Raw genomic sequence first — 27,201 nt, 5'->3', positions numbered from 1 at the left:
GTTAGAGAAGCAAAGAGTTGACGCATCCTTGGGCAGTTGGTAGCGCCATCGTGCATATATACTGACTATTTTAGGTTTTAGTTTAGATGCAGAGATGGACTAAACCAGAGGAAAGCACATTCAAAAGTTTTTGATATCGAATAATGGGTTAGTTAAATCCAAGTTTTATGATAATGCAGCCATGCAGGCGGATAGAAATCTCGATCTTGGAGGACGTAACACAATTAGGCAAGTTATGAAGGAAAGTAAGATTATCAATATTTATGATTTTATGATTGTTATTTATATAATTAAATACAAATAATTAATACAATAGACTATAGGCAAGATATATTTAAAAAAATATTTAATTGAAATTACAATTAAAATGTTTAAGAACGAATAGAGATTTTATATTTTTTTTTAAAAACTCATCGCTTGAGCACCAAGTTTCGCATTGTAATAAAAATCCTAAAGTAACAAAACCCTGCTGAAGTTTCCCATATTAAAACCCTAGCTAGACCAAAATTGTGAGCGGACAAGTTCACACTTTTCTTGACGATTCCAAACCACTTTGGCTCCGATTCAGATCCCGATGGACGCTCCCGAACAATCTTTTCTTCGGGAGAAATCCTTGGCCGTCGAAGATCAAGAACTCGCCGTCGGAACTCTCGAGGACTCCCACGCAGCGAAACCAGAGACCAACGCTGCGATTGAGCTTCCCAACAAATCCAAGCCTGAGAAATCCGCGGTCGAGAAGGACCGTGAGGATTTTCGGGAAGCAGTGGTCAAAACTCTCGATCGGCTTTTGTTCGTCCATAAATCTTTCGATATCTACCATGGCGTCGCTGGACTTTACGATTTCGGTCCTCATGGTCGTACTGTTGAACTTAATATACTTAGCCTCTGGCGTAAGGTGAGGATTCATTCATTCATTCACATATATCTCTGGCACAATTCGGTAGACAAGAGCTGATTTTGAATTTTCTTTGATATACAGTGTTTTGTTGATGAAGAGGACATGATGGAGGTTGCTTGTACAGCTTTGACACCAGAGGCCGTTTTCAACGCATCTGGGCATGTAAAAAAGTTCACTGATCTTATGGTCAAGGATGAGGTAGATGGAGCATTTCACCGTGCGGACCACTTGGTCAAAAGTTATTGTGAAAACCGAAAGAAAGATCCTACCATCTCTGCTGAGAATGCTGCTGAATTGGATAAAGTTATAGCTCATGTGGAAGATCTTTCTGCTGAAGAGCTTGGTGGAGTATGGAATCACTGCTCCACAGCTCCAGTCACGAAGAATCCACTTTCTCATCCTCCTCGCCCCTTCAACTTGATGTTTCAAACTTCCTTTGGAGCAAGTGGTTCGTTGATAGGGTGAGTCTTTTTCCATGTAATAATTCTTTCTTTCTTGAGTTTTATTTATTTATTTGTTGGTGTGTTTCAGTTACTTGCGTCCTGAAACTGCTCAAGGCAGTTTTTGCAACTTCAAGGATTATTATAATTTGAATGGGAGAAAACTTCCGTTTGCCGTGGCTCAAGTTGGTCGAGTCTTTAGGAATGAGGTGAATATCCTTCAATATTACTAGTTGATATATTGTATACGTTTATCTGAATCTTTCTTTTAAGGGATCTTTGTTTCTCACGCAGATATCTCCACGTCAAGGGCTTCTTAGAACTCGTGAATTCACTCTGGCAGAAATTGAGCACTTTGTTCACCCTGAGCATAAGTCACATTCTAAGTTCTCTGATGTAGCAAAACTTGAACTCCTTATGTTTCCAAGAGAAGAACAAGAAAAACCTGGCCAATTTGCAAAAAGACTTTGCCTTGGCGAAGCTGTTGCTAAGGTCAGTGTATTTGTAATCATATTCGCTTACCTCCTTTTTGATAAGAAAAAAAAACTAATACTGATCTCTACAACTGAAAATGTATTAGGGCATGTGAACAGTGAGACTCTAGGATTCTTCATTGGGAGAGTGTATCTTTTCCTTATCCGTCTTGGAATAGACAAGGAACGCCTGCGCTTCCGTCATCATCTTGCAAATGAAATGGCACACTATGCAACCGATTGTTGGGATGCTGAAATTGAGTGTTCATATGGTTGGATTGAATGTGTTGGAATTGCAGATAGGTCTGATTACGACTTACGTGCTCACTCCGTAAGAAACTCACCTTTTACAACTAGATATATGTAGGTGTTCCTATTTATATTTACTTAAGTAGATTGTGGACTCTTTGTTGTATGGCAGGAAAAAAGTGGCCATGCTCTTGTGGCTCAAGAGAAACTTGCAGAGCCTATAGAAGTAGAGGTAATTTGAGCTACTCGACATTTCCACCTCTATCTATATAACTTGTCCTTCATGTGATTCTCTTATATTTCAGAAACTTGCTATTACACCTGAGATGAAAGAATTGGGTCCTGCATTCAAGGGAAATCAAAAGAATGTGGTTGAAGCTTTGGAGGTAGACTGAAGTGAAGTCTATTGTTTTACTGAATAGCTTCTTTGTCTCATGGTGATGGTTTATAATAAAGAGATAAGTTGGTATTTAGTACGTTTATGAAACATAATTATGGAAGTAGTACACTCACTATTTACAATTAGGGAAATAGCATATATGATTAGGGTCTTTCATGTTTATGTTATTTATCTTCAAACAATTAATTATTGCAGATATGTAACATGGCTCATATGAATCTTTACCTAAATCTCTGTCTCTTTTCTACTTTTCTAGCTTTACCAACGGCTGAGTTGAATCTAGAAAATTATGGTGTCACAAGTTTTTCTTTTTCTTTCTTTTTAAGTGTCCTTTAAAAAGCTCGATACCAGATTTGTAGGTTAAGTTTCGGTTATCAATGTTTCTCTTGTTAGAGACTACAATAAACACAAGCCCAAACCTAATGAAGCCCATGTGTGAGCAATCAAAGTTCTCATAAGCAGTTTGTTTGTTTGTTTGTACTACTACTACTCTACTTGCTTAAACCCCCTAAAACACATGGGCTTCATTAGGCTGGGCATGTGTTTCTGTATACTGTACGTTAGTTATGATAATTTTTAATCGGATAAAATGACAGAGAATATTTACCGTCATATAGGAAAAACTTGGATCGAGGGAACTGATTATGGAGCAAGTCGTTGTCGTTAAATATAGTCAACAATTTCCGCAACAAAAAAAGCGGAGACTTTTATCTAAAGGAAAATTAAGACATCAGTTTTTTTTTCTTTGATAAGGTTGATATAGTTAGCAATTTTTTTTTTTTTTTTTGAACAATAACAGATGTAAGTAAATCAAAGTGAAATCATCCTCAGCTTTCCACCTTTTCTTTCTTTTGGTTCCAATATCGCTATGTAAAATAACCACATCATTGTCTTCTCTAAACTTCTCCTCGTTTGAAGTGTGATGGTTACTTTTATCAATATATAACTTGTCTGCCCCCAAATAAATTAAGATACCACATCATATACCCAATTATACAAAAAATACTCTGATTTGGAAGAGGACAAAATGTAAAATACTCTAATTAACTCTTTTAATAATCAAGATTACAAATGATTAGTAGCAGTGCCAGTGTGTCAGTGAAATATATATAAATTAACATGCATGTATAGATATGAATAAATACATTACCTAAGAATCTACTTACATACATATAGTACAAATGATTTATGCTTATATAATGCAACCATAACGATACGATCTATAGTACGTACATACCCCTCTCTCAAGACTCGTTCTTGGAGAACATTGAAGGAACAATGTCCTGAAGAAGACCATAGTCAACAACTGGTTGATTATTATTAAAATTGTAACTAGAGGTCCCATGGCCATGTTCGTACGACAGAGATCCCACCGATTGATAATTGGCCGGAGAATGTTTCATCATGAGAAAATCTTGATGGTGACGAGGGAAGCTATGGAGTAAACTGCCTCCACCACCACGGTGGACTAGTAGATGTTCAGCTGCCACGGTTCCTCTCAACGTCGATGGGATCGGATGGTTGTGTTTTCCTTCGTAGGTTGTAATTACGATCGACGGATCTTGAAACGATCTCTCTACACGTTTCTTCACGTTACACTTCTGTGTTGTGCACCTATAGTAACTCCTGAAAACGCATAAACAAATTATGATATTATGATAATATACACTTTATTTTCTTACAAAACCATTATGATATATATATCTGTAACTTATAAATGTGTGGATTTGAATAGAGTGTAGTGAATAAATGAACCTTGGATAAGGGCTGTTCTTCACTGCTTTTTGTCCATATTTTCGCCATCTATAACCATCTTCAAGATGATCAATCTCGCTTTTGGTCATAAATGCAACCCTAACTTCTCTCTCTTTCTTCTCTCCTTTCTTTTTACCTTGTTTTGTCCTGACCATACCCATCCATCTAAAGCATATCAATCTCAAGGGTTTCCACGTTCTATGTTGGCAAGTGATTGTTGATTTTTATAAGCTTCACGTTAATTATATAGTCTAAATTTTGTTTCAGGACATCTAGTCCATAAAGAACAAAAATATGTGAGGAACTCCGAAAGAAAAGTAAAAGGTTGAAAAAAACTCACAGTTGCTTGGAGCTTTCACCAACACCATGTAGGTCGCCTTCGTTATCCTCCATTTGGTCACTCTTATCGTTGGTGTTCTCTTTAGGCTCGCCTTCATTGGAGGAAGATGAGACCACCGGAGAATTCGAAGTGAGATTTAAGTAAGGGTTGTTTACTGACGGTGAAACCGATTGAAAAGGGGAACTATAAGGTGAGAATTTGAAGACCTTCTCTAGTGAGTTATAATCCATTACTAATGAGCTTTGTAAGCAATCACTTAAGCTCTTGAAGTGTACTTCTTCTAAAGATGTGTTATAATTGTGCTCAACATGATCATCCATTGAAGAAGAGGAGAAAGAGAAGAAGAGGAAGAGATTTGGTTCTTCAAACTTAGGTGTTAGGTTATATGTGGACTTTGGGTGATCAAGTCTTATAAATACAAGTCCATTCAACTTTACTTTAATACTTGGATGGTTTTTTGTTCTGAATATTCTATTAAGGTCTTAATTAAATCATTTTGGAGCGATATCACTTGGAAAAAATAAAAATGTCCATTGGTAATGTTTGGTCAGTAAAATCAATGGAATTATGATACCATATTTCCGATTGGTTATAAATTGAGTAACTAATCTCTTTTAATGTACCAAATTATACGTCCTGTACTTTATAACGTTGGATTTCTAACATATCAGTTTAAGATCAATATCTTTTATTGAGGTATAATATACCTACCATATGAAGATTCATAGATTTGCATTCAAACCATATGTAGAAGACTGTCCTTTGTATATTCAATTTGAAAATATCAATGTAGTGGTTATCAAAAAACTAAAAAATAATCCCAAGATAGTCTACTTCAGTGTGATTTAATGTTTTAGCTAGGAAAATTTTTACACAAGACAAAATTATTTTACCCAAACTGGATGTTGATTTATGGAGTTAAATCTTGGAAACACTATTTGACCCTCCAATCGAAACTGTTTTTCGTTACCCTTAATTATATTAAGGTTCATGAAGCATATTTTGGATATTTTAGGCGTATGCTCCGTTGTTAGAAATTATATATATACCTTTTTTTTTGTCATCGTTTCTAATTGTATTAGAGGAAAAAATTTGCAATTAATTCCCAACTTTATTTGAGTAACCCGCAATGGCAGAAAATGGACATAAAAGATGAATTATACTACAAATTATGTGTATGATGGTCGATGATCTGAGATCAAATTTTAATATATGATCTATCAACCAAATAGATATGACCAATTTACTAGCTACCAGCAACAATCGTTCTTAATATTATTAAATTACTTGTCGAACCAAAGTATCAACTATGGTATGTAATTTGAGATTATAGTCTCTCTAAAATGTGAAATACTAAACTAATTTGAAAGAATTCAAGAGGGAGATACTGAAAAGTTTGGAAGGGTCATAATCTTATTAGAAGACTTTAATGGGTATAAATTGTTAAAATATTTTGATGTATATGAAAAAGAAAGGTTTGACAATTTCAACTAAAAATTAAATATAGCTAGAGAGCTATTGAACTAAAAGTGGTTTCTATAAAGGAGCATTTAACTATATATTTCTCTCTAATCCTATCTACCACACTATGTTTTGGCTTTCATTCTTTCCTTTTTCTTTCCTTGTGTTTTTTTCGTCTTGTAAACATACATTTGGTTAAGACAATGAATAGTTTATTCTTAAGAGTCTACATTATTAGAATTCACATGGAGATTGACGCTATGAATATGGTCTTGACTAAACGTAAAAATAAAATAGAAAATATGTTGGAAAACATACGTACATATATCTTCGTAGATATCTCATAGTGGACATGATCATCACCATAACACCATATCATGTAGTACATAACAAATTTAAACTGTCACCATGTCCATAGACAATATCAGAAATTGAGGTATATATAAATGCAATCTGATTAGGTTTTAAAAGTTTATGTGCGTAGAAGTCCTACCGAGGAATATTAAAAATAAAGATAAAATAGAGGTCAAATGTATAAAGTTATGTAGACATTATGCATATACTTCCAACTCTTTCTACTCGTCAAAAGAAATCTTTCTTGGTGAATTATAACGAATCATATATTAATACGCATATACAAGAAGCCAAAGAATAGTTAACAGAAGTCTTCATTTTGCGCGCCTCTCTCTATAACCCTTTTTATATAACTTTTTGGTTCATTAATACAAATAACCTCCATAGAAAAGCTTACGAATTCTTTCTTTCTTGTTTAAATAAGGGTTTGAATTAGATATACTCCTTTCTTTGGAGCTACATTATTGTTGTTGATTCAAAGTCAACGAAGACTAGTTGTTTTTGTGAACAGTCAACGTCTTTCAAAGCAATGACTTCACTTTCTTTAGCTTTTCTATTTAAGATTAGATAAGTCTAGACACTAACAAATAACCATATCTCTAGACGTCGAAAAAGAATCTTAAGAATAAATATACTCACAAAAATAAAAACACAATGATTGGATCTAAACATTTCTATTATCTAACCATTGTTTGAACTTGGAAAAACATATATATTACGAGTGAATCGAGTTTGGCTATTTCGAGCAATTTGTCTGTACGTACACGGCTTTAAACCATATGATTGCATTCTTACTTTTTAGTGTTAGAAACATAAAATGTAATTAAGAGACGTGGAAGCAAATGACACCGTATTTGACCATTAGGATCAGCAAAGTCGTGCATGAGACTGCATATCACGTGCTCTTCATTCCCCCTGTCTTTGATGACCCAAGCCCTATGTCATTTTATGTATTTGCTTTGTAATTTTAGAATTTTGAGTGTTTGGTGACTTTGGTTTATGGTTTCTTTAATTTTTTAACGGATTTCATCACTATGTGATGAGAGGTCGAACCCACTAACCATATTCGTTTGCGTGTTTTTGTAAGTATAACAATTGAAGAAGTAACCTTAAAGGCTTAAACCATAATTCTTTTACCAAAAGAGTTCAAGTGAGTACAGTTCAACAACACTATTTCTTGGAAATTAGGGAGCCAAAAAACCTTCTTATTATATTCGCTTTTCGTTTTTTCATGGAGGAAGTTCAAAAATGCTAAGCACTAATCGAAGTTTTGTGTGGCATTTCTAGTACACCTAACGTCTAGTGGTGTTTGATAAGTCAATTAGACGTTTAAGAGTTTACTATTATAAAATAAATAGAAATTATTTGTAGAAAACTTTGAATTTAATGGGAAAAACTTATCATAGTTTAAAATTCAAAAATACTACGAGACGCTAATTGATAGGTAAATTGTGGAGACACTTGTACAAGTAAAAAAGGTGCACGGTTGTCACTTTCTCTTTGACATTTCACCTACAATTTTGCTAGTTTTAATTTTGTCGATTTGACGACAAATATAATATAATAAAAGTATTTCGATATTTGCTAGTTAAAAATAGCATAGATAACCTAATATTTCAATAACCTTTTTCAAATCCTTCACTCTCAGTACCAAAATAGTTTAAGCTAATAATTCTCTTTACTTAGGGGGAAAAGAACATATTATAATTGTTTTTTTGCTAAATAAATGTTTCTTATGAATCATAATTTCTCTTCTTTTTCAATCATCTACATGTCGTGTGATACATTTAGTTTCACAAGTAGATGTAATGCTCTATCGTCAAAACTTAGAAGTATTCAGTTCTAGTCCAAATTTAAATTATATAACAAAAACATGAAAAGTATATGACTTTGAAAAACTCATTACTCATGTCAATTCTATTTTCTAGTTGAGTGTGACACTAAAATAATGAATGTTTCGACGTTTAGAGCAGGTATTTCGTTAGGTAATATTTATGTACAATAGGTAAATGACAACTCTGAGATATGATTAATTTTCATAATCGTAATGTTTACTTATCCATAATTTCGTCAAAACAATGAAAAATCACTTACATAATGCCCTGACCGTTCAGGTCCACCTATCTCACGTTTCTCCACTCTTGTAACCATCGACGGCAATTAGCTATTCTCAAAAGTTCGGAAATTTTGTTCCCAAAAGTGTTAAGCTTTATGTTTCCGAAAATGATATTTAAAAATCCGAAATGTTCCATCTTCTAATATAGACATATAATCAATTAAAAAAAAAGTAGATGCATTATCGAGTAGTGTTACATTCATTTTTACTATATGAGATAATTATGAATACAACAAAGACTAGAGACAAGGGGACACAAAAAAAAGTATTAGGAAATCGAAAAGGAAACCAATGACTGGAAAAGTCAAAAGTCAACGTTTAGGCTCAATTGAATTCGAGAATTCAAGTTCAACATCCACTCCACTAATGTCGTTTTCTAATCACTAGTATTTAAGAAGACCAAGTCTTAGCGTTTTATTAATTGATTATTGTACGGATCGTAACACACTTTGCATAAAATGTTGTTCAACTGTCTTTTTAATTACTTTTTCAATATAGCCACTTTATTTTTGTAGAAAGATGGCTTATCTAATGATAATGACTGATCTATATTCGAACGACGTACTACTAATCATAAGTTATATGAACTAATGAAGCATACATTACGTACGTGATCGATCATCCTTAAAAATCACAAAACGTTTTGATTCTACGTTTGAGATTTTCGTATTTTCAAACATGTGTTTTGAGTTCATCAAAGCTAAAATTCGATATAAAACTAAATCGAAAAAAGATACATAACATTTTCTTTTAATAATTCATGATCTCGATGAAAATTATTTTTGAGGATCAAAACCAACTTTTTGTTGTTGCTGTTACTTTAGACTCTTTTTTTTTTTTCGACTGTTACTTTAGACTTTGAGCGATTTTTTTTTAATAAGACAAAAAAGAAGCCAATGACTTGAGAATGCCATGAATTAGTAATAACAACATCAATTTTATGAGAATTACAATTAGAACAGAACCATTTTTCTTTCTAATAATATTCAAATCATAACAGGCAATGGGAAGAGAGACGAAGATGGAGATAGATCACACAGAGGAAATGCCAAAAATAAAAATGTAGAGCTTCAGTTTCAGATTGCTTTAATCTCATCCCAAGTGTTTGGAAGATAATCAAGATTCACTCACAATAAACATATTGAACAGAAACATTTAAGTAGATCTTAAGTGAACTCACTAACATAACAGTGAGATCTCCATAGATATACAAAGCACATCATAATATTCTTCTTCCTTCCTAATCGTCGTCCACCCCACGGCGCCGTTGGTACTACACGAGTGAAGATAAATATCCGAGATCAATTTACACTCAATGATATCGATGGTTAAGATAAGAGCAAGGACTTTGCTTTAATAACTTGTGTTTTTGAGGATTGTGTGACCTTACCGTGACTTTCGTTTGCTTGGTAGTTTGGCTGTTTATTTGTTCCAACAGTGTTATAAGCCGTTCCTCAGAAACCTGTAAAGCAAACAGAGTATAGTTCACGAACTCTTTGATGCATAACACTCGTGTAGTACCAGCGGCACTTGAGTAGAAACCATATGATGTGTAAGAATTCTGAACTATGACATTGAAAAGTGACTGAATTTTTTTACCTTCTCAACTATCTGTCCCATCTGAGCAGCCCTCAAAATAACATCCTCCACACCTCTAGCTTTCTCAGGTTTCACCAGAGCAATTCGAGCAACTATCGAAAAAAAGAAAGAAAGAGAAACATAAAAGATATAATAATGACATAATGAAGAAGAAAGGGAGAGTAACTAGATGAACTCCAACACATTTTTAGATGAGACTTACTTCTCTCTCGGGCTTGAGAAGACAATACTTGACTAAGCATCATTTGCCTACGTTCATCAGCTTCCCTACACGAATGTTCCAATCAGAGAATACATTAGTTTAAATATACAATTCCAAATTCATATACATAATACATGTCAACTAATAGACAATGATACACACCTTTTAGCATCTTCCTGCTGTTTCTCTTGCTCTGGATTCTGCTGATTGCCCTGCTTACCCTGCTAATGATGCAGTTTAGTGAAGATCTTAAAAGGGAAACGAGCCACAAAGTACACTTCTTTTTGAGAAAAAACAGATGTCAGTTAAGGTATTAAATATTACCATGCCTTGTCGAGCCATGAGCTCTTGCATTCTCCTCTGTCTAATAGCTTCTAGTTCAGGATCAGCCTACAGAACAGGAAGTAAAAGGAGTAAATATAAACATAAAAATGCAGTGTTTTAACATTTGAAGATGAATTATCTTTGGCTAACATTATACTGAAGATTAATCTATCAACTGCATCTAAAAAAACAGTCGACTCCGTCATTTCCTAGGACCATTTTTTCATAATACACCCAACAACCACTGCCCTACTAAATGGAAGCACATATAATTCACACTACACTAAAGTGCAATGAAATGAAAGTAGCCAGAGTTGAATATTAATATTAGAGAGATGAATATAATTTTGATCATCAATTTCAATTATATCAAAGTGAAAGCAATGAGTTGATTTCACTGAACGGTAATACAACTCAAGAACCATGAATAAACCATGAACAAAGAAGAGAATCCTGTGAAGAAAACCAAATCAACAAAGAGATCATTAAAAGCAAAGATCAATGTCAAAAGCAACATAATCCAATAGAATAATTTACAAATATAGATGAAGAACTTTAACATGGAATCACACACCAATTCAAACAAAACAGATTCAGAAAAAAGGGCACCACCTAGAATTAAAACAGATCCACCAAGACGGAACCACTGATCCAAATCCCTAAAGTAACAATCATGAATTTCAAAACTCTAAGCGATATCAAACTTAAATATAATTCAAGCGAACCCAGTTTCCAATCAACAAACAGTTCAAATTATTGTTACGCAGGAACGAAATCAACTCAATGCCCAAAACCCTAAGAAAAATTCGAGTTTCCTAAAACGTATATAGGGGAAAATTGAAAGAAGGGTAATGAATTAGAGACAAAAAAAACTCACCATCGGAGCTGTCTTCTTCTTCGTCTCTATCCTCCAAATCGAAATTGGGTCTCTTCTTTTACCTCAAAAACCAACACAGCTCTCTTCTCTAAAAGGGGAAATGCTTCAAAAACCCAAACGTAGCTTTTCTTAGACGCGCTTCATATACAGTCTGTCCCGTTTTTACATATTCGCCCCGATAAAGTTTGTCCTTTTACTATTATAACTATAAACTTATAATTCGTCCAATTTACACCCATATCTCCACCCAAAACAAGATTTATCATATTCAGTCCACTATACTGTAATATGAAACAACAATGGAAACTCTTTTCCATAAATTGCAATCTGTTCCTCACATTTCTCTAGATTACAAAATTTCCCCTTCACCTACATTCTCGTTCTTCAACGTTAGCTTTCCCATTAAGAAGAAGAGAATCTCCTGCAACAAATCAAACAAGCTGAGAATGGATTCGTCTCAGGGAATTTCAGCTACTACACAACAGAAGATAGTGATTCTGAATAGCAACAACGAGAAGCTAGTGGGTCTGCTTCATGAAACTGGTTCAACAGAAATTGTGGTCTTGTGCCATGGCTTTCGATCAACCAAGGTTAGTGTGTGATACCTAATTTGGTTTGTTTTGATTTAAATTCCGGATTACACACATTTTGTGTTTTGCAACTTACTTATATGTTCATTTCTCAATCCATAACTTATAAAGTTGCATACTTTTAGTTCAATTTGTAATGTTAGTTGATTAAAGGTTTTGCCTTTAAAAGCTAGTCATCTTCGTTGTTTTGGAACTTCCTTTGTCTTTGCACTATGGATGAATCTGGATTGTAATCAATATCAATGTTGAGGGAAAACTTCAAATCTGTTCTTTGCTTATTCCAACTAGATAGTAAGACTTCAAGGGGTTTATTGTTTTAGTCGGTTTGATTGTTTCATATAGTAAGTGATTTGGAAGGTTATACACTACTGAGTAACTGAAAATCTTACCACAGTTTCCTGTTATATTCTTTGATTACTGGTTTTTGAATTCAATAGAGTAAGTGCATTGACAATTAAGCTAACTAGCGATTTGTACGCTAAAGGTGGAAGCATATATTGCTAGGAGTTTTATGTGCATTAAACTTTTCATTGGCTAATGAAACTATGCAGAATGACCAAGTCATGAAAAATGTTGCTGCTGCTATAGAGAAAGAAGGGATCAGCGCTTTCCGTTTTGATTTCTCTGGGAACGGGTATGTTTCTCTTGCTTGCTTTATCATTGTTTTGCATCAGTGAATGAGAGAATTTGGATTTTGTTTTGATCTTCCATTGTTTCAGAGAGAGTAAAGGCAGTTTCTATTTTGGTAACTACAACTATGAAGCTGATGATCTACATTCTGTTATCCGATACTTCACTAACATGAACCGTGTGGTTCCTATAATTATTGGCCACAGTAAAGGTAACTAGGACTGTTTGATTTTCTGCCTCGAACAACGGATTCACAGAAGGGGTGAAAACTGACATTGCAAGAAACTCAACTTATTTTGACTTTATATAGGTGGTGATGTGGTCCTCGTCTATGCCTCGAAGTATCAAGATATTCGCAATGTAATCAATCTCTCGGGACGTTATGATCTGAAGAGAGGCATAGGAGAGCGTCTTGGGGAAGATTATTTGGAAAGAATAAAGCAACAAGGATTCATCGATATTAAAGAAGGTACTGCCATCGCTCTTTGGTCTTCCTGTACTGTCCCAGATCAGTACTCTAGTGTCTTTTTATCAATTTTCTGGTCTTTTACAGGAAACGCTGGGTTTCGTGTTACCGAGGAGAGCTTAATGGAAAGGTTAAACACTGATATGCATGAAGCTTGCCTCAAGATTGACAAAGAATGCAGGTGAGATTTGCTGAGTTCTCTCTAACTCATATCGCATGTTTGGGATTGAAACAAACGATGATTGATTGTAATGGCAGGGTCTTGACGGTTCATGGCTCGGCTGACGAGGTAATACCCCTGGAAGATGCCAAGGAGTTTGCAAAGATCATACCGAACCACAAGCTGGAGATTGTGGAAGGAGCTGATCATTGTTATACCAAACATCAAAGTCAATTAATTACAAATGTTATGGAGTTCATAAAGACAGTCATTGTGAAGAACAACTAGTTTTTTTTGTTTGTTTTATCTCTTTGAGAAAATGTTCATGCTTCTTAACACATTTTCAACTCTCATTCCTCATTTTTGCCTTAAGAATAATAGATACCAAGATAAGATCATCGGATAACACGGTAAACCATTATACTAATACTTACAGAAATGAAACGTACAATTGAAATAATCGCATAAGTCAAGTAGTAGTCCTTGTTTGTCATCTAAGTTAAGAAGTCCTATATGATGACAAACATGGCTTCTACTTGGCTTATGCGATTACGTTTCATTCTAGAATCATGGAACATTGTCAGAAAGCACACAACATTAGTTTGTGATATTCAGCAACCATGACCAGCCTTTTGTTTGCTTGCAAACTTTATAGAGCAAACCGAAAAGCAAGTGCAGCCTCTGCTTGTCTATGGCTCGCATCATATGGAATACACGAATACTCGGTCAAATCGTGACGAAAAAGATGCTGGAACAGAGACCTCGTCTTAAGAGCTTTGTTCTCTCAATGATTCAGACTACTTTCTGTGTCTTTTGCAACAAGATGGCTAACACGAATCTAAGATTAGTAATATGAATACAAACAAAAAAAATTGATTCTGCGTTTAATTCGTTTACTGGATGAGAAAATAATCAGCATCAAACACATCTCCAGCAGTAGGAGAGAGGTTGTTTCTCCGGAGTTGGGCATGAGTCTCTGCTTCGTGTTGAAATATCTTAACCACGTTTTGTAGCTCCAGCTTTCTAGCTTCTACATGTTCTTCTGTGATGGGCTTCTTTGGCCCTAGGTATCTCAGACCAAACGCAATCAGAACAATTCCAATGAGAACCAAGAATACACTGAACAAGACAAATGCATACGGCGTGTGCTTCACACCCGGAACACCATCCAGGTTGACACTGAACAGTCCTAAGATTATGGTTAGCACAAGGCCACATCCTCCAAAGATAGCCAAGTTATGGCTACCATTAAGGCTTTGATCCTGAAAATATCAATAACTGATTCAGCCAATTCATCTATGTGCCATATATATATTATTATGTGGGGACAAACCTGTAACCAAGAGCGGATATTGCTTTGAATGTTGTCCTGAATTGTGAAGAGACGTCCACGCACCGCTTCTTGTTCCTCCAACATTTCCCTTGTGTTATTCCTCAAACCCTCTAACAAATGTCGGGGTATGTTTCCCCTCAAATGCTGAAGAAGCTCCAAGATAATCTCCTCTCTCGCGTGTAGTGACCACTTCACTCGGATGGTCTGCCATATGAAACATAAACTTCATGTTCTTTGTTTCCCCAACATGTAAACATTAAGTTTCGATTAAAAACATCAACAAAGGCCTTTCTAACATGAGAGAGCAAAATTGAAGATAAGATGACCTGTCTTGCTAATTTTCTGATCTCTTGGTTGAGAATGATACTAAAAAGATTCAAATCCTCATGGTTTCTCCTAATAAGAAAAAGCATAGTATTTGTTACTAAAACATGTACTGTTTTATTAGATAAAATAACGGGAATACATACATATTTATAAGAACCTGTTCATAAACTTCAATTCGATTTCATCGGCAGCACCAAATATGGATTTACGAAATAATCTGTCACCAATCAATGACCAACAAAAAGATTTTGTTAGATACCTTCCACACCGGACTAAAACAAGAACTTTAATATTAGTTTCGTCCCAAGTGTCACTCGAACAGGCGATCTCTAAACTTCGCCTAGTGTCTTTATCAATTGAGTTAACGACACTTGGTCTAAAACAAGAACATTTAATAGAATAGAACTCAAGTCACTCGTTTATTAAGTTAGATCAGAAAATTGTGGTCACCTATCATCCCATCGAGAAAGACGGCAAGCCAAGTGTGCTATGACTTCATGAATTGTTCTTGGTACATTATAGCTCCCTGCATAAAGCAACTCCTATGAGGGATTTTTTTTTACCGCTAGTTAGTATCCATATTGTAGGCTTGTGTTATTTAAGTATCTATAAAGAATCTTATCAAGTAGAGTATTTTGACACTTTTTGAACTAACCTCTACTTCAGTGATACCGAGAACATTGCTCTTTGATACATTTCCTTTTATGTGCATCACAGATACCAAAAAGTTTTTTGCTTGCCAAGAGCGGAAAACAACGGGTACATCATCCTCACCGATTACTGGATCACCCATTGATTGTCCTAAGAGTTCAAACAATAAACCCCCATCAACCCTCACCGGAACCTAAAAAATAAACCGCAATAGAAGTTAGACAACAACATCCAAGAAAAATAAACTTAACACACTTTTCATTGATAACACGTATAATTAGACGTTTTCTAATGCGATTATGCATGAAATTTGCCAATTAAGAAAATTTGCATAATTGCATTAAAAAACGTAAAAACACAGGATTGCATTTTCGCCTAATTACAAGTAAAAGTTCATTATGCCAAAAAGTGGATATATAGTTGGGTTTTTGCATAACAAAATGATATTATTCTACGCATACTAAATATTAGCAATTGTAAAAGAAAAAATATCATTGTTTACACTAAAATTATATAATTAATAATATAAAAAAAATTCACAACTTTCCAATAAATTTTAATTATCAAATATTACTAAAATATATTTAAAACATTATTTTGTTTATGAAGTATATATATAAATATGAGATTTTATTTTGTCATTATGCAAAGTGTATCCAATCAACATATTTTAAAAAATAGTTTCATTCTTTTTATTCTGCAAATTTTCATTCTATAACTTATACCATTATGCTATAATGTAATTTTGCCGGAGGATAAATGAAGAACTTTATTATGCTAAGAGACTACACACATCTTTAATCATACCCAAAACAACGATGAACCATGTGGAAGTATTTTGGAAATTTGAAGTAATTATCAGCAACAATTTAAAATGTTGTTGAATTTAGATACTCAGAACAAAGGCACATACCTCATATAGAAGATGTCTCATCCGTTCACTTATTAGCTTACTTTCATCCCTCAATGCAAGACTAATTGCAGGATGCAACCACGTAGCACTTCTGAGCCATCCCTCAACAAAAGAGTTTCCAGCAGTCAAGTGACACCACCATGTAGGGCCACCTGGTCGTTCCCAATACGGAGCTGCTAAATCTGTAACAGGAACATCTTCTTCATCATCAATCAACTTTAGATTAGGCCACTCCGCGTTTACTTGAACCTGTTGAACTAGTTTAGTTATTCTAGTCCAACCAATAGGTACCCAATGACTTCCCTCAGATCTCTCAACATGTCCTGATGGAAGGACATGAGCCTCTTTAAAATCCAAAGAAGATACAGACCTTGACCTTAAATAATCGACTGCAGGCGAATCAATAAACGGGTTATGACCAGGGAAACTATGTCTGATCGGTCCATCTTCTTGCTTCAAGTAACCTTTATAAAGTTGCTTTGAATCAACATGTTTTTTTGGGCCTCGAATAAACTCAAAGGCACAAATAATCCCATCAGTCCAAAGATCACTCTTCGGAACACCTGAATGATTTTTACTCTCTTGAGAGACTGAATGATTCTCCCCATTTTCACCCATGGTCAGTCAAATAGAAAATCTACCAGCTTCTTCTACGGAACTTATCACGTGTGAGACAGTGAGAGTCAATTCACATCAGCTTCAATATACTTTCTCGCAAACTCAACTCTTCAAGATCAAACAGGAAGCTAACTTAAACTGATGCACTTAGAATCTGTCACATATAACACAAATCTATAAGAACCAAAACTCATTGTATGTAATTAAAGCACCAAACTAACACCAACACAAAAACTGCAAACCAACAAATACTAGAAAATTACATATTGTTAGTATTTTATTTTGATGTCATCGTGATTTTTTTGTTTAGCCAAAATCCAAAAACAAAAACCAAATCTATAATCTAAAAACTACTTAAAACCCCCTATAAAATTCATGGCCAAGGAGAGACACAAATCCTACTTATAAGATCATACAAGTTTTTGACTGGTTTGTAGAGAATTCGAGTTAATGTGATCTCCAAATTAGTCAAAAATATCCAATAAAAGAAACAAATTAATTTCGAGAAAAAAAAGTCTCACCTTAGGAGAAGTACAGTATTCTCTTTCTCCAGATGGCTGATCCAACACTCGAGAGTTCGCAAATTATGAATACTTTACAAGCAAATTGTTTAGCTTTGACTTTGAGAGACGCGCGTAAACGTTTTCATAAATTTGCTCCTTATTGTTTTACATTTTTACATAGTTAACCGTAAAGTTATGAAATGTGACATGTAACACCAAAGAATAAAGAAACAAGGGTTCATCGATATTAAAGAAGGTCATCGCTCTTTGTTCTTCATCTACTGTCACATATCAGTACTCTAGTAGTAGTGTCTTTATCAAGGTGCGGGTCTTTTACAGGAAACTCCGGGTTTCGTGTTACCGAGGAGAGCTTAATGGAAAGGTTAAACACTGATATGCATGAAGCTTGCCTCAAGATTGACAAATAATGCAGGTGAGATTCGCTGATTTCCCTTTAACTAACTCATATCCATGTTTGGGATACAAACAAACCATGATTGGTTGTAATGGCAGGGTCTTGACGGTTCATGGCTCGACTGACGAGGTAATACCGGTGGAAGATGCCAAGGAGTTTGCAAAGCTCATACCAAACCACAAGCTGGAGATTATGGAAGGAGCTGATCATTGTTATACCAAACATCAAAGTCAATTAGTTACAACAGTTATGTAATTCATTAAGACAGTCGTTGTGAAGAACAACTAGTTTTTTTTTTGTCTTATCTCTTTGAGGAAATGTTCATGCTTCATAACACCTTTTCTACACTCATTCCTCATTTTGGTTTAAGAATAATTGTAACCAAAATAATTCTTCGTTACTCACTCTTTTACTATTTCAGACATGAAATGTACAATTGGAAGAATATGGAAGACGAATAATTTGGTCGAAATTTTAGCGAAATAGATGCTGGCACATAAAAATTTAACAGAGACCTCGACTTAATAGCTTTGTTCTCTCAGTGATTCAGACTACTTTTATCTTTTATGCAACAACATTGTATTGACATCTCTCTGAATTTAGTAGTATCTTAACAGAAAATAGATTCCAAGTTTGTTTACTGGATGAGAATATAATCAGCATCAAAGACATCTCCAGCAGTAGGAGAAAGGTTGTTTCTACGGAGTTGGGCATGAGTCTCCGCTTCGTGTTGAAATATCTTAACCACGTCTTGTAGCTCCAGCTTTCTAACTTCTACTTGTTCTTCTGTAATGGGTTTTTTGAGCCCCAAGTATACCAAACCAACCACAATCAGAATAGCCCCAAGGAGAACCATCAGAAAAGTGAATAGACCAAACGCATAAGGCGTGTTCTGCGCCCCCGGGATCCCATCCACATTGATCCCAAACAGCCCTACGATGATGGTAAGTACAAGACCACATCCTCCGAAGACGGCCAAGTTGTGGCTTACTCTCAAGCTTTTGTCCTGAAAATGCAAACTGGGGTTTTAGCCAAATGGATCCATTATGCTAGATTTATGAGATACGATTTTAATTTTGTTCGGTGGAGTAAGAACCTGTAACCAAGCGCGGACACTGCTTTGCATGACATCTTGAATTGTGAAGAGACGTCCACGAACTGCTTCTTGTTCTTCCAACATTTCCCTTGTGTTCTTCCTCAAACCATCTAAGAGATGTCGAGCTATGTTTCCCCTCAAATGCTGGAGAAGCTCAAAGATAATCTCCTCTCTCGCGTGTAGTGACCACTTCACTCGGATGACCTGCCATGAAAAAAAGGAAGATGTCATGCCCATGACTATAGTCCATCCCACGCACAAACATCAGATCTCATTTAAAACATATCAAGACAGGTTTGAGAATGAAGAGAAGGTGACCTGTCTTGATAATTTTCTGATCTCTTGGTTGAGAATGATACTGAAAAGATTCAAATCCTCATAGTTTCTCCTAATAACAAGAAAGGATAGTATCTTTAGTTAAACATGCATTGTGTATTATCAAAACAAACGGATACATATTTTTAAGAACCTGTTCATAAACTTCAATTCGATTTCATCGGCTGCACCAAATATGGATTTACGGAATAATCTATAGCCAATCAAGGACAACCAATTAGATACTTTCCAGACAAGAGCATGGTATAAAACTCAAGTCACTTTTCTGGTCAGCAAAACTAGGCAAGCGTTCATTAGAGTAAAGGTAAATCAGAAAACTGTTGTCACCTATCATCCCATCGAGAAAGACGGCAAGCCAAGTGTGCTATAACCTCATGAACCGTTCTTGGTACATTATAACCTCCTGCATAAAGCAGCTCCTATCAGGAGAATCATAAGGAAAATTAGCGTAGGTCAGAACCCATATTATAGCCTTGTGTTATTTAAGCTTGAAGATTCTTATTAAGTAGAATATTTTGACACTTTTTGAACTAACCTCTACTTCAGTTATACCAAGGACATTGGTGTTCGTTACATTTCCTTTTATGTGCATCACGGAAACTAAGAAGTTCTTCGCTTGCCAAGAGCGGAAAACAACGGGTACATCATCCTCACTGATTACTGGATCACCAACTGATTGTCCTAAAAGTTCAAACAATAAACCACCAGCTACTCTCACTGGAACCTAAGGATATGCAACAGAACTGAAGTAAAAAAACAACATCCAAGAAAATACACTACACGTAAATGTTTAAACTGTAACGGGACATTTGATGTAACACTAAATGAAAGACATACTATGCTCAGAGACTAACAAATATTTTTTAATTATATCAAAACCACTATGATCCATGTGGAAGTATTTCAATAGAACATGTCTATAAACCAAAATTAGGTGGCTGAATTTTGACACTCAACTTGAATATGCACATACCTCATATAGAAGATGTCTCATCCGTTCACTTATTAGCTTACTTTCATCCCTCAATGCCAGACTAATTGCAGGATGCAACCACGTAGCACTTCTAAGCCATCCCTCAACAAAAGAGTTTCCAGCAGACAAGTGACACCACCATGTAGGGCCACCTGGTCGTTCCCAATACGGAGCTGCTAAATCTGTAACAGGGACATCTTCTTCATCATCAATCAACTCTAGATTAGGCCACTCAGCGTTTACTTGAACCATTTGAACTAGTTCAGTTATTCTAGCCCAACCAATAGGTACCCAATGACTTCCCTCATATCTCTCAACATGCCCTGATGGAAGCAAATGAGCCTCTTTAAAATCCAAAGAAGATACCGACCTTGACCTTAAATCATCAACTGGAGACGAATCAACAAACGGGTTATGACCAGGGAAACTATGACTGATTGGTCCATCTTCTTGCTTCAAAGCACCTTTCTCAAGTTGTTTTGAATCAACATGTTTTTTCGGACCTCGAATAAACTCAAAGGCACAAATAATCCCATCAGTCCAAAGATCGCTCTTGGGAACACCTGAATGATTTTTACTCTCAAGCTTCTTGGATTTACTCTCTTGAGAGACTGAATGATTCTCCCCGTTCTCACCCATTGTTCATCAATAGAAAAATCTACCAGCTTCTCAAGACAGATAATTTAAACTCTGCAAGATCAAACAGAAAGATGTTGATTTAACACAACTCTGTAGAGAATTCAAACATAACAAAGCTCATTGTATGAGATCAAAGCAGCAAACTAACAACAACACCAAAACTGCAAATTTGACGCAACAAATACAAGAAAATAACATGCAAGTAACATAATTAAAGTACGGAATAGCATAAATTCCAAAACTTTAGACTCAAGAAGATGAGGTTTCAAACAAAGTAACCTTAGAGTAGGCCCAGAATTTATAATTAGAAATAGCAAGTTCATCAGAAAGTAATTATAATCCAAAGATGAACATGATTGAAAGAACAAGTTTATTGAGATAAGGAGATACACAAATTCGACTGATAAGATCATACAAAGTTTCTACTGGTTTCTAGAGAATTCAACTTAAATGTGATCTCTAATTTAGTCAAAAATCTCCAATAAAGAAACGTAAAACTTTCGAGAAACCAAAATCTCACCATGGAAGCAGGTTATCTCTTTTCTCCAGATGCCTAATCCAACACTCAGAGTTCGCAATTTTGATACTTTTTATATCTTTTCTTCTTTTTGACACCCTAATTACGAATACTTTAAAAGCAAGTAGCAAGCTTTAAGAGACGCGCGTCAACATATTTGCTCCATATGTTTTAGATTCTTACAGATTTAACCACAAACTTAAGAAATTTTGTCATTTAACCCCTCACTTTCACGATTAGTAAGTATTACAAAACTCTCCCCGGAAATTTCTGCTCCGCAACGGCTTCGGCACCAATGAGTCGGCTCTTGCTACCTAAACTTTTCTCAATCTCTAGAACACAGGTTAACCAAAATCACCCTCTTCGTGTATGTTTATGTGCATGTATGTATATCAGGGATTTGCGTGTGTGTTTACCTCTCTTTTTTTTTTGTTAGGTTCCAGCTGCATCATTGTTCAATAATCTGTACAGACGTCACAAACGGTAATAATTTGAATTAGATTTTTGATTTTGGTGAAGAATAGTAGCAAAGGACGGATTTTGATACTTAGGTTGTAATTATAAATCTGGGTTTGATATGTATGTGTTCTTAGTTCAGATTCACTGATTTGTTAATACCTACGACTATTGGTTTATTTGATATTATTCTCCATTTGTTTGAGTTCCATAGATGACAACTTTCTCTAGGATTTACACAAGTCCTGGCATGTAAAGATGTAATATTTATGCAATTTCCTTGCAGTTTTGTTCATTGGACGAGTAAGATGTCAACAGATAGTGTTAGATCATCCACAACTGGTGGTTCTGCTTCTGGAGCTAGAACATTTTGCTCCCTCGCAGGTATAAATTAGTCATTCCGCTGCTCTACCATTTGATATTTGAATCAAGAATTCCTTGTTTTGACTGAATCATGACATGCTTCATTTGTTTGGTACTTGTGTTTATTGAGGCAGTAGCCACCCTAAGCTTTTTCTATGACATAAAAACAGCAAATGATTTCACTCACCTCTACAATATTAGAACAACTTCTGTTGGAGACCCCTTAGCCTTTTCCCATCGTCCGTGGTGAATTAGGGGCAAGATGATGACGAGTCTGTAAGAATAAGTTTCAAACAAGTGTCAATCTTCCATTGTGTAATGGGAAGACAAAAGTTACACCAGATCAATTCATGTATCAGTATCCATCATTCTCATGTCCATACTAGCTTAAGTAGTTTTCTGCTGTCTTGTAGTAAATTCCAACTTCTTTTGTCATGTCGTTTCTAAAGTTTTGAAGTTTTGGAGAATATTGCTATGATTTCCTTGTGTCGCCCTTGTAAACTACTTCTTCAGCATTTATAACCAAAAACTCTAAAACCATGTAAATTGGTTATTAATATGGTATTCTTTTCGCTCTGTTTTCATATCTTTGTCCTAGATTTATCAACCAAAAAGTGTGTGCCATGCAATGCGAAGGATCTGCGCGCCATGACCGAACAAAGTGCCCAAGACCTACTTCAAAAGGTAATACGTTTGTACTTCTTATTATTGCAGGTGAGGTCTATAGTATGTATCCCTCAATTGTTCCTTTTACACAGGTTGCTGGATGGGATTTGGCCAATGACAATGATACATTAAAGCTGCATCGGTCATGGAGGGTGAAAAGTTTTACAAAGGGGCTAGATTTCTTCCAACGTGTAGCTGATATCGCTGAATCAGAAGGTAAATAAATCATCAGCAATACAACACATGTGTTCTGTGACCCTTCTGAGTAAGTTTTTCAAAAAAGATAGCTCAAGGAAGATCTGTTATTATTTTGTCTCACGCATGGACCGATATTGATGCAGGTCATCACCCAGATTTGCATCTGGTCGGCTGGAATAATGTGAAAATTGAGATATGGACACATGCGATAGGTGAGAATCATGGTCTCTGTGTTTTTGATATGAATCTTATCAAATGCCTGAATCTCAAGAAGCCCCTCATCAAGTGCTGACTAAGTGATATCGGATTCTTTTGCAACAGGTGGTTTGACAGAAAACGACTTCATTCTTGCTGCTAAGATCAACGAGCTCCAAGTGGAAGATCTTCTGAGGAAGAAGAAAGTTGCTAAGTGAAATGGAATCAAGATGAATTCTGCAAGCTAAAGAAACATCTTTAAAGACTGGCTCAGAGGTCAATATGAATAAGCATCTTGAAGCCATAACTGGGATGTGTTGGTCTTAAAACTCTTTGAAGCATGCCACACAAGCTTTAGATCTATGTAAGATGAGAACAAAATGACAGAGAGAGTAATGTTTCTTTTGTGTCTTATGGTTCTTGTAAAGCTGTTTCTAGTCTTACAATCTCAAAAAAAAAAAATCAAAAAAAAAAAATCAGGGGATTTAAGTATGAAACAATTTATAACTTCAGATAATAATGTATGTTTATTTACAAACCACATACTATCAAACCTCCACAAACTATGTACATTCAAGAATTGCATGAATCTATACAAGATAGTTGTCAATCATTCTTCCAACGAGATGAAGCGAATCGAACAAGTTTAGTCTTCAGACAATGGAGAAATTGCCGGAGACCGAACAGTTTCACTGCACACCAACAAGAAGTTTTCCAGGTCAGGAACTTTTCCATCATTAAAGTCAGAATTACAAATTCCCTTAAACTGTGTTAACATCACCTCCCCATCTTCTGATACAGATCGCCAAGCGCACGGTAGAGTGCAGCAGCGGCAGGTGGCCTTGGCAAAGAGCCAAGGAGGATGTCAGACGCAGCTAGGGACTGGCTCCCATAGAACCGTGAGTTCTCACTTGTACGTGTTGTGAAAATGCTTCCTTCAAGCGAGCATCCGACAAATGCACCTGTTCATATAATAGTGATTACGTAAGGATTTTGCAACCCCAAAAAAGGAGAATATACAGACTGATTATGAGGCTTAGTTCCAAAAACGATTTTTTAATAGGAATATTATAATGGTTGTAGATTTAGAGTGGCCCATGAAATCTCGTTTTAGACATCGAAGGGAAGAAGTGTAAGAAACCTTAACCAAAAAACCTACTGAAAACTATTTTGGCTAGACACACATGAATCTGGTTACCTTTGCTGCAGCTGTAGGTGTAGCAAGCAGCATATCCACCACTACCTGCTCGGATATCCGCTTCAACTGCTCGTCCAGTCACACCAACTGCAGCGCTTAAACCAGCTCCAACAACAAGATGGGTGTTACTCCCAAACGTTTGGATGGCTTCACGAGTTCTCAGAACGATAATAAAGTCTATGAACTCTCCTCCTGCCTACAGGTGAGTGATGAGAATATAGAACAAACACTGTTTGCAATATCTACGGATTACTAAAAGAGCTATGTTACCTGAGCACCCCATCCCAAACCAAATGAAGAGATGGCAGAGGGTGGAGACCAGGAGCCATCATCTCTACGAGCAACCACAAGTCCAGTCCCGATTTTATATGTAACCATAACTCCAACTCTGGCAACAGTGATTACTGCAAGACCTTTTGCTTGTCTTAAAATGGCATCTGGGATGGACCTCTCAGTTCTCGAAGAACCAACCTGATGAGAGATTTTCAAATTATCAACACACTATTAGAATTCTGAATTTCACAGACAGAGGCAAGTCGCCCATTGACACAGTGACATAGCTGACATTTAACACTGCTACTAACTTCACAAAAATTAAAGAAGCTTAAAGTGAATTAAGGACCACAAATCTCACCTTGGTTATATAACCCCGAAGAGTGTTTGTCGCCTTATAGATCTCATACTCCATGGATTGTCCCCATGGAAAATTCACCCAAGACCTCAACGTACTAAGATCTGTCAAGTCATGGGTTGGCAACTGAGCAGCAGGACTCACTTGGTCCATCAAATAAGGCTGCACAGACTCCAACCTCACAAAACACACATCACAAACCCTCTGGGGATCTGAAACACGAAACTTTACAGGAACCAAGCTTTTTCCTTTAGAACAATCCCTACAGAATATTCCTCCACAATATCGACAGTGATGACGGGAACACATAATTGGATGAAACCTCACACTACATAGCATACAAGCAGAAGCAGCGCTATCCGGTAGCCACTTGGGTGGCTCAGTCTCCAGAATCTCTCTTGCATTACCAAAGTTAGCCTCAGTAAGAGTATGAGCCATATCTTGCCAAGCTTGTTCAAGAAGATGTCCCGACAAAAAATTAATGCCACATCTCTCAAGGTTGCCAGAACTAAGAGCACTCGCTTTACCACGCGCTGCAAGTAACATATCAACTATCACATCCCACATAGTTAACTCCTTATCTTCATCAAATATCTGGTCCCATCCCATATCTCCTTCAGGGAAGTAACCACCATTGAAACTAAGACCTCTTGACCATTCCTCATGATCAGGTTCTAACATGGGTGGGACTGAAACAGGTATCCAAACCCCGGTTTCCTCAGAAAGCGGTGTGTCATAGAAAAAATATTTACCATGCTTTTGTTGTTCCGGTTCCAGTCTTTTGCTCTCTTCAACAAAGCCTTCACATGAACCAGAATCTTCTTCTCTAGTATTCTCTATGCTTTGACTAACGACATTACCAGCATTAGAATCACCATGAGAAGCACGAATTTCTCGATCTCTTTCATCCTATGATCACCATTCAAGGAGAAAAAGTTAAACAAACCATTTCAAGCTTAAAGTTTAGACCTTTAACTTGTTATCAAGACAATGATATACAAAAATTAAAAACACCAAACACATGTGAGATGTCTATTAAGCTAAGGATCATACTGATACAAATAACTTTGAGACTAAATTCTTTTTTTCCATAAAAATCAGTAATTTTATTATTAAATTAAAAACATTTCTCCACAATCACGAAAGAATTTTGAATAAAAGTGATAACCCTAGAAATTGGTATGATCGCGTAGAAATTGATTTTAAAGAGAAGAAAAATTGTGAGTGGAATCAAAATCGGTAAGCGTAAAACTCACCATGTTCTAGAGTTGTTCCTTGTCTCGATTGCGAAGCCAATCTTTCGATTTTTACAAATTTCAGAAACTCCGAAACACGACTATGTCGTCTGGAAAACGATTACAACAACTTTACAAGTTAACACCGTCGCTAACCTTTCTGAGACGCGACCACATAATCATCATATTTATCTTTATTATACTTTAGTCCTCATATTATCCATCTCTTATATTTTTGACACCAAACCTTTCATTTTGTTCATTAACCCCATATATATTACGTCTAAGAAGTGTGTTAAAGGCGTCGGTAAGAAGTGAGATCAACTAATGGAAGTCACATGGATACACTCACTCATAAACTAGCTTTGCTGGATTTGAACTTTGAAGATTCTACTATGATAATTTTATGGAGTTTGGTTAAAGGCTTGATAGGTTCTTATTAACTGGTAAGAGTTCTAAAAAGAAAGCCTAGCAAGATCGCGCCTTACTTCTTTCGGTTGTGTGGATTTGTACACAGAAAATTAGGAGAGTACGAGCTCATCTTGATTGAGCATTTGCTAGCTCAAAGATCTTGCATGCAGGTGAAGCAATACGAAGTAAGAAA

The 27,201-nt window shown here is 35.8% G+C and overlaps 8 protein-coding genes across 15 annotated transcripts; 3 read left to right on the top strand and 5 right to left on the bottom strand.

Moving 5' to 3' along the window:
• Window positions 1–574: 574 nt before the first annotated feature.
• Window positions 575–2,455, top strand: AT1G29870 (tRNA synthetase class II (G, H, P and S) family protein; the record flags this gene model as incomplete). Its single annotated transcript, NM_102727.2, has 7 exons — window positions 575–895; window positions 980–1,359; window positions 1,430–1,547; window positions 1,633–1,830; window positions 1,918–2,142; window positions 2,233–2,292; window positions 2,366–2,455. The coding sequence occupies 7 exons, from the start codon at window positions 575–577 to the stop codon at window positions 2,453–2,455; spliced, it is 1,392 nt and encodes a 463-aa protein (NP_174280.2).
• Window positions 2,456–3,482: 1,027 nt separating this feature from the next.
• WRKY71 (WRKY DNA-binding protein 71) lies at window positions 3,483–4,924 on the bottom strand. The gene is made up of 3 exons (NM_102726.3): window positions 4,556–4,924; window positions 4,216–4,362; window positions 3,483–4,086 (listed from the first exon to the last, which is right to left on the bottom strand). The coding sequence occupies exons 1-3, from the start codon at window positions 4,873–4,875 to the stop codon at window positions 3,705–3,707; spliced, it is 849 nt and encodes a 282-aa protein (NP_174279.1). The 5' UTR covers window positions 4,876–4,924; the 3' UTR covers window positions 3,483–3,704.
• Window positions 4,925–9,387: 4,463 nt separating this feature from the next.
• AT1G29850 (double-stranded DNA-binding family protein) lies at window positions 9,388–12,010 on the bottom strand. 3 transcript variants are annotated; one of them, NM_102725.5, is made up of 7 exons: window positions 11,489–12,010; window positions 10,612–10,677; window positions 10,450–10,508; window positions 10,288–10,352; window positions 10,086–10,177; window positions 9,877–9,948; window positions 9,388–9,759 (listed from the first exon to the last, which is right to left on the bottom strand). In NM_102725.5, exons 1-7 carry the CDS (start codon window positions 11,489–11,491, stop codon window positions 9,727–9,729), a joined length of 390 nt encoding a protein of 129 aa, NP_564336.1. In that variant the 5' UTR covers window positions 11,492–12,010; the 3' UTR covers window positions 9,388–9,726. The 3 variants fall into 3 exon arrangements, with proteins under 3 accessions (NP_564336.1, NP_001319109.1, NP_849728.1); NM_001332876.1 differs by having other exon boundaries at window positions 9,411–9,759; window positions 9,872–9,948; window positions 11,224–11,603; NM_179397.2 differs by having other exon boundaries at window positions 9,411–9,759; window positions 10,450–10,511; window positions 11,489–11,603.
• AT1G29840 (alpha/beta-Hydrolases superfamily protein) lies at window positions 11,604–13,738 on the top strand. The gene is made up of 6 exons (NM_102724.3): window positions 11,604–12,078; window positions 12,630–12,712; window positions 12,798–12,919; window positions 13,019–13,177; window positions 13,262–13,355; window positions 13,433–13,738. Exons 1-6 carry the CDS (start codon window positions 11,788–11,790, stop codon window positions 13,620–13,622), a joined length of 939 nt encoding a protein of 312 aa, NP_174277.2. The 5' UTR covers window positions 11,604–11,787; the 3' UTR covers window positions 13,623–13,738.
• Window positions 13,700–18,304, bottom strand: AT1G29830 (Magnesium transporter CorA-like family protein; the record flags this gene model as incomplete). Of its 3 annotated transcripts, NM_001123913.1 has the most annotated exons (9): window positions 13,700–14,397; window positions 14,475–14,596; window positions 14,668–14,871; window positions 14,994–15,063; window positions 15,152–15,211; window positions 15,445–15,536; window positions 15,650–15,838; window positions 16,559–17,330; window positions 17,698–17,735. In NM_001123913.1, the coding sequence occupies 8 exons, from the start codon at window positions 17,174–17,176 to the stop codon at window positions 14,358–14,360; spliced, it is 1,395 nt and encodes a 464-aa protein (NP_001117385.1). In that variant the 3' UTR covers window positions 13,700–14,357. The 3 variants fall into 3 exon arrangements, with proteins under 3 accessions (NP_001117385.1, NP_001154383.1, NP_174276.2); NM_001160911.1 differs by lacking the exon at window positions 17,698–17,735 and adding an exon at window positions 18,172–18,304 and having other exon boundaries at window positions 13,700–14,596; window positions 16,559–17,148; NM_102723.3 differs by having other exon boundaries at window positions 13,700–14,596; window positions 17,698–17,750.
• Window positions 18,305–18,570: 266 nt separating this feature from the next.
• Window positions 18,571–21,700, bottom strand: AT1G29820 (Magnesium transporter CorA-like family protein). 2 transcript variants are annotated; one of them, NM_102722.4, is made up of 8 exons: window positions 21,659–21,700; window positions 20,500–21,189; window positions 20,062–20,250; window positions 19,854–19,945; window positions 19,660–19,719; window positions 19,509–19,578; window positions 19,191–19,394; window positions 18,571–19,100 (listed from the first exon to the last, which is right to left on the bottom strand). In NM_102722.4, the coding sequence occupies exons 2-8, from the start codon at window positions 21,136–21,138 to the stop codon at window positions 18,732–18,734; spliced, it is 1,623 nt and encodes a 540-aa protein (NP_174275.2). In that variant the 5' UTR covers window positions 21,139–21,189; window positions 21,659–21,700; the 3' UTR covers window positions 18,571–18,731. The 2 variants fall into 2 exon arrangements, with proteins under 2 accessions (NP_174275.2, NP_001117384.1); NM_001123912.1 differs by lacking the exon at window positions 21,659–21,700 and adding an exon at window positions 21,418–21,492.
• A 98-nt stretch (window positions 21,701–21,798) lies between these two features.
• Window positions 21,799–23,983, top strand: AT1G29810 (Transcriptional coactivator/pterin dehydratase; the record flags this gene model as incomplete). Of its 2 annotated transcripts, NM_102721.3 has the most annotated exons (7): window positions 21,799–21,998; window positions 22,092–22,138; window positions 22,398–22,495; window positions 23,073–23,158; window positions 23,233–23,356; window positions 23,482–23,550; window positions 23,660–23,983. In NM_102721.3, exons 1-7 carry the CDS (start codon window positions 21,951–21,953, stop codon window positions 23,749–23,751), a joined length of 564 nt encoding a protein of 187 aa, NP_174274.2. In that variant the 5' UTR covers window positions 21,799–21,950. The 2 variants fall into 2 exon arrangements, with proteins under 2 accessions (NP_174274.2, NP_001323366.1); NM_001332875.1 differs by lacking the exon at window positions 21,799–21,998 and having other exon boundaries at window positions 22,018–22,138; window positions 23,660–23,751.
• AT1G29800 (RING/FYVE/PHD-type zinc finger family protein) lies at window positions 23,916–26,758 on the bottom strand. Of its 2 annotated transcripts, NM_102720.4 has the most exons (6): window positions 26,619–26,758; window positions 25,366–26,271; window positions 25,002–25,202; window positions 24,732–24,927; window positions 24,315–24,495; window positions 23,916–24,225 (listed from the first exon to the last, which is right to left on the bottom strand). In NM_102720.4, exons 1-6 carry the CDS (start codon window positions 26,619–26,621, stop codon window positions 24,180–24,182), a joined length of 1,533 nt encoding a protein of 510 aa, NP_174273.3. In that variant the 5' UTR covers window positions 26,622–26,758; the 3' UTR covers window positions 23,916–24,179. The 2 variants fall into 2 exon arrangements, with proteins under 2 accessions (NP_174273.3, NP_001031110.1); NM_001036033.1 differs by having other exon boundaries at window positions 24,021–24,495; window positions 26,619–26,756.
• Window positions 26,759–27,201: the final 443 nt, after the last annotated feature.

Source organism: Arabidopsis thaliana (assembly GCF_000001735.4).
Source record: "Arabidopsis thaliana chromosome 1 sequence".
Lineage (NCBI taxonomy): Eukaryota > Viridiplantae > Streptophyta > Magnoliopsida > Brassicales > Brassicaceae > Arabidopsis > Arabidopsis thaliana.
Note: the sequence above shows the minus strand (reverse complement) of the source record. Positions and strands in the feature narration are given on the sequence as shown.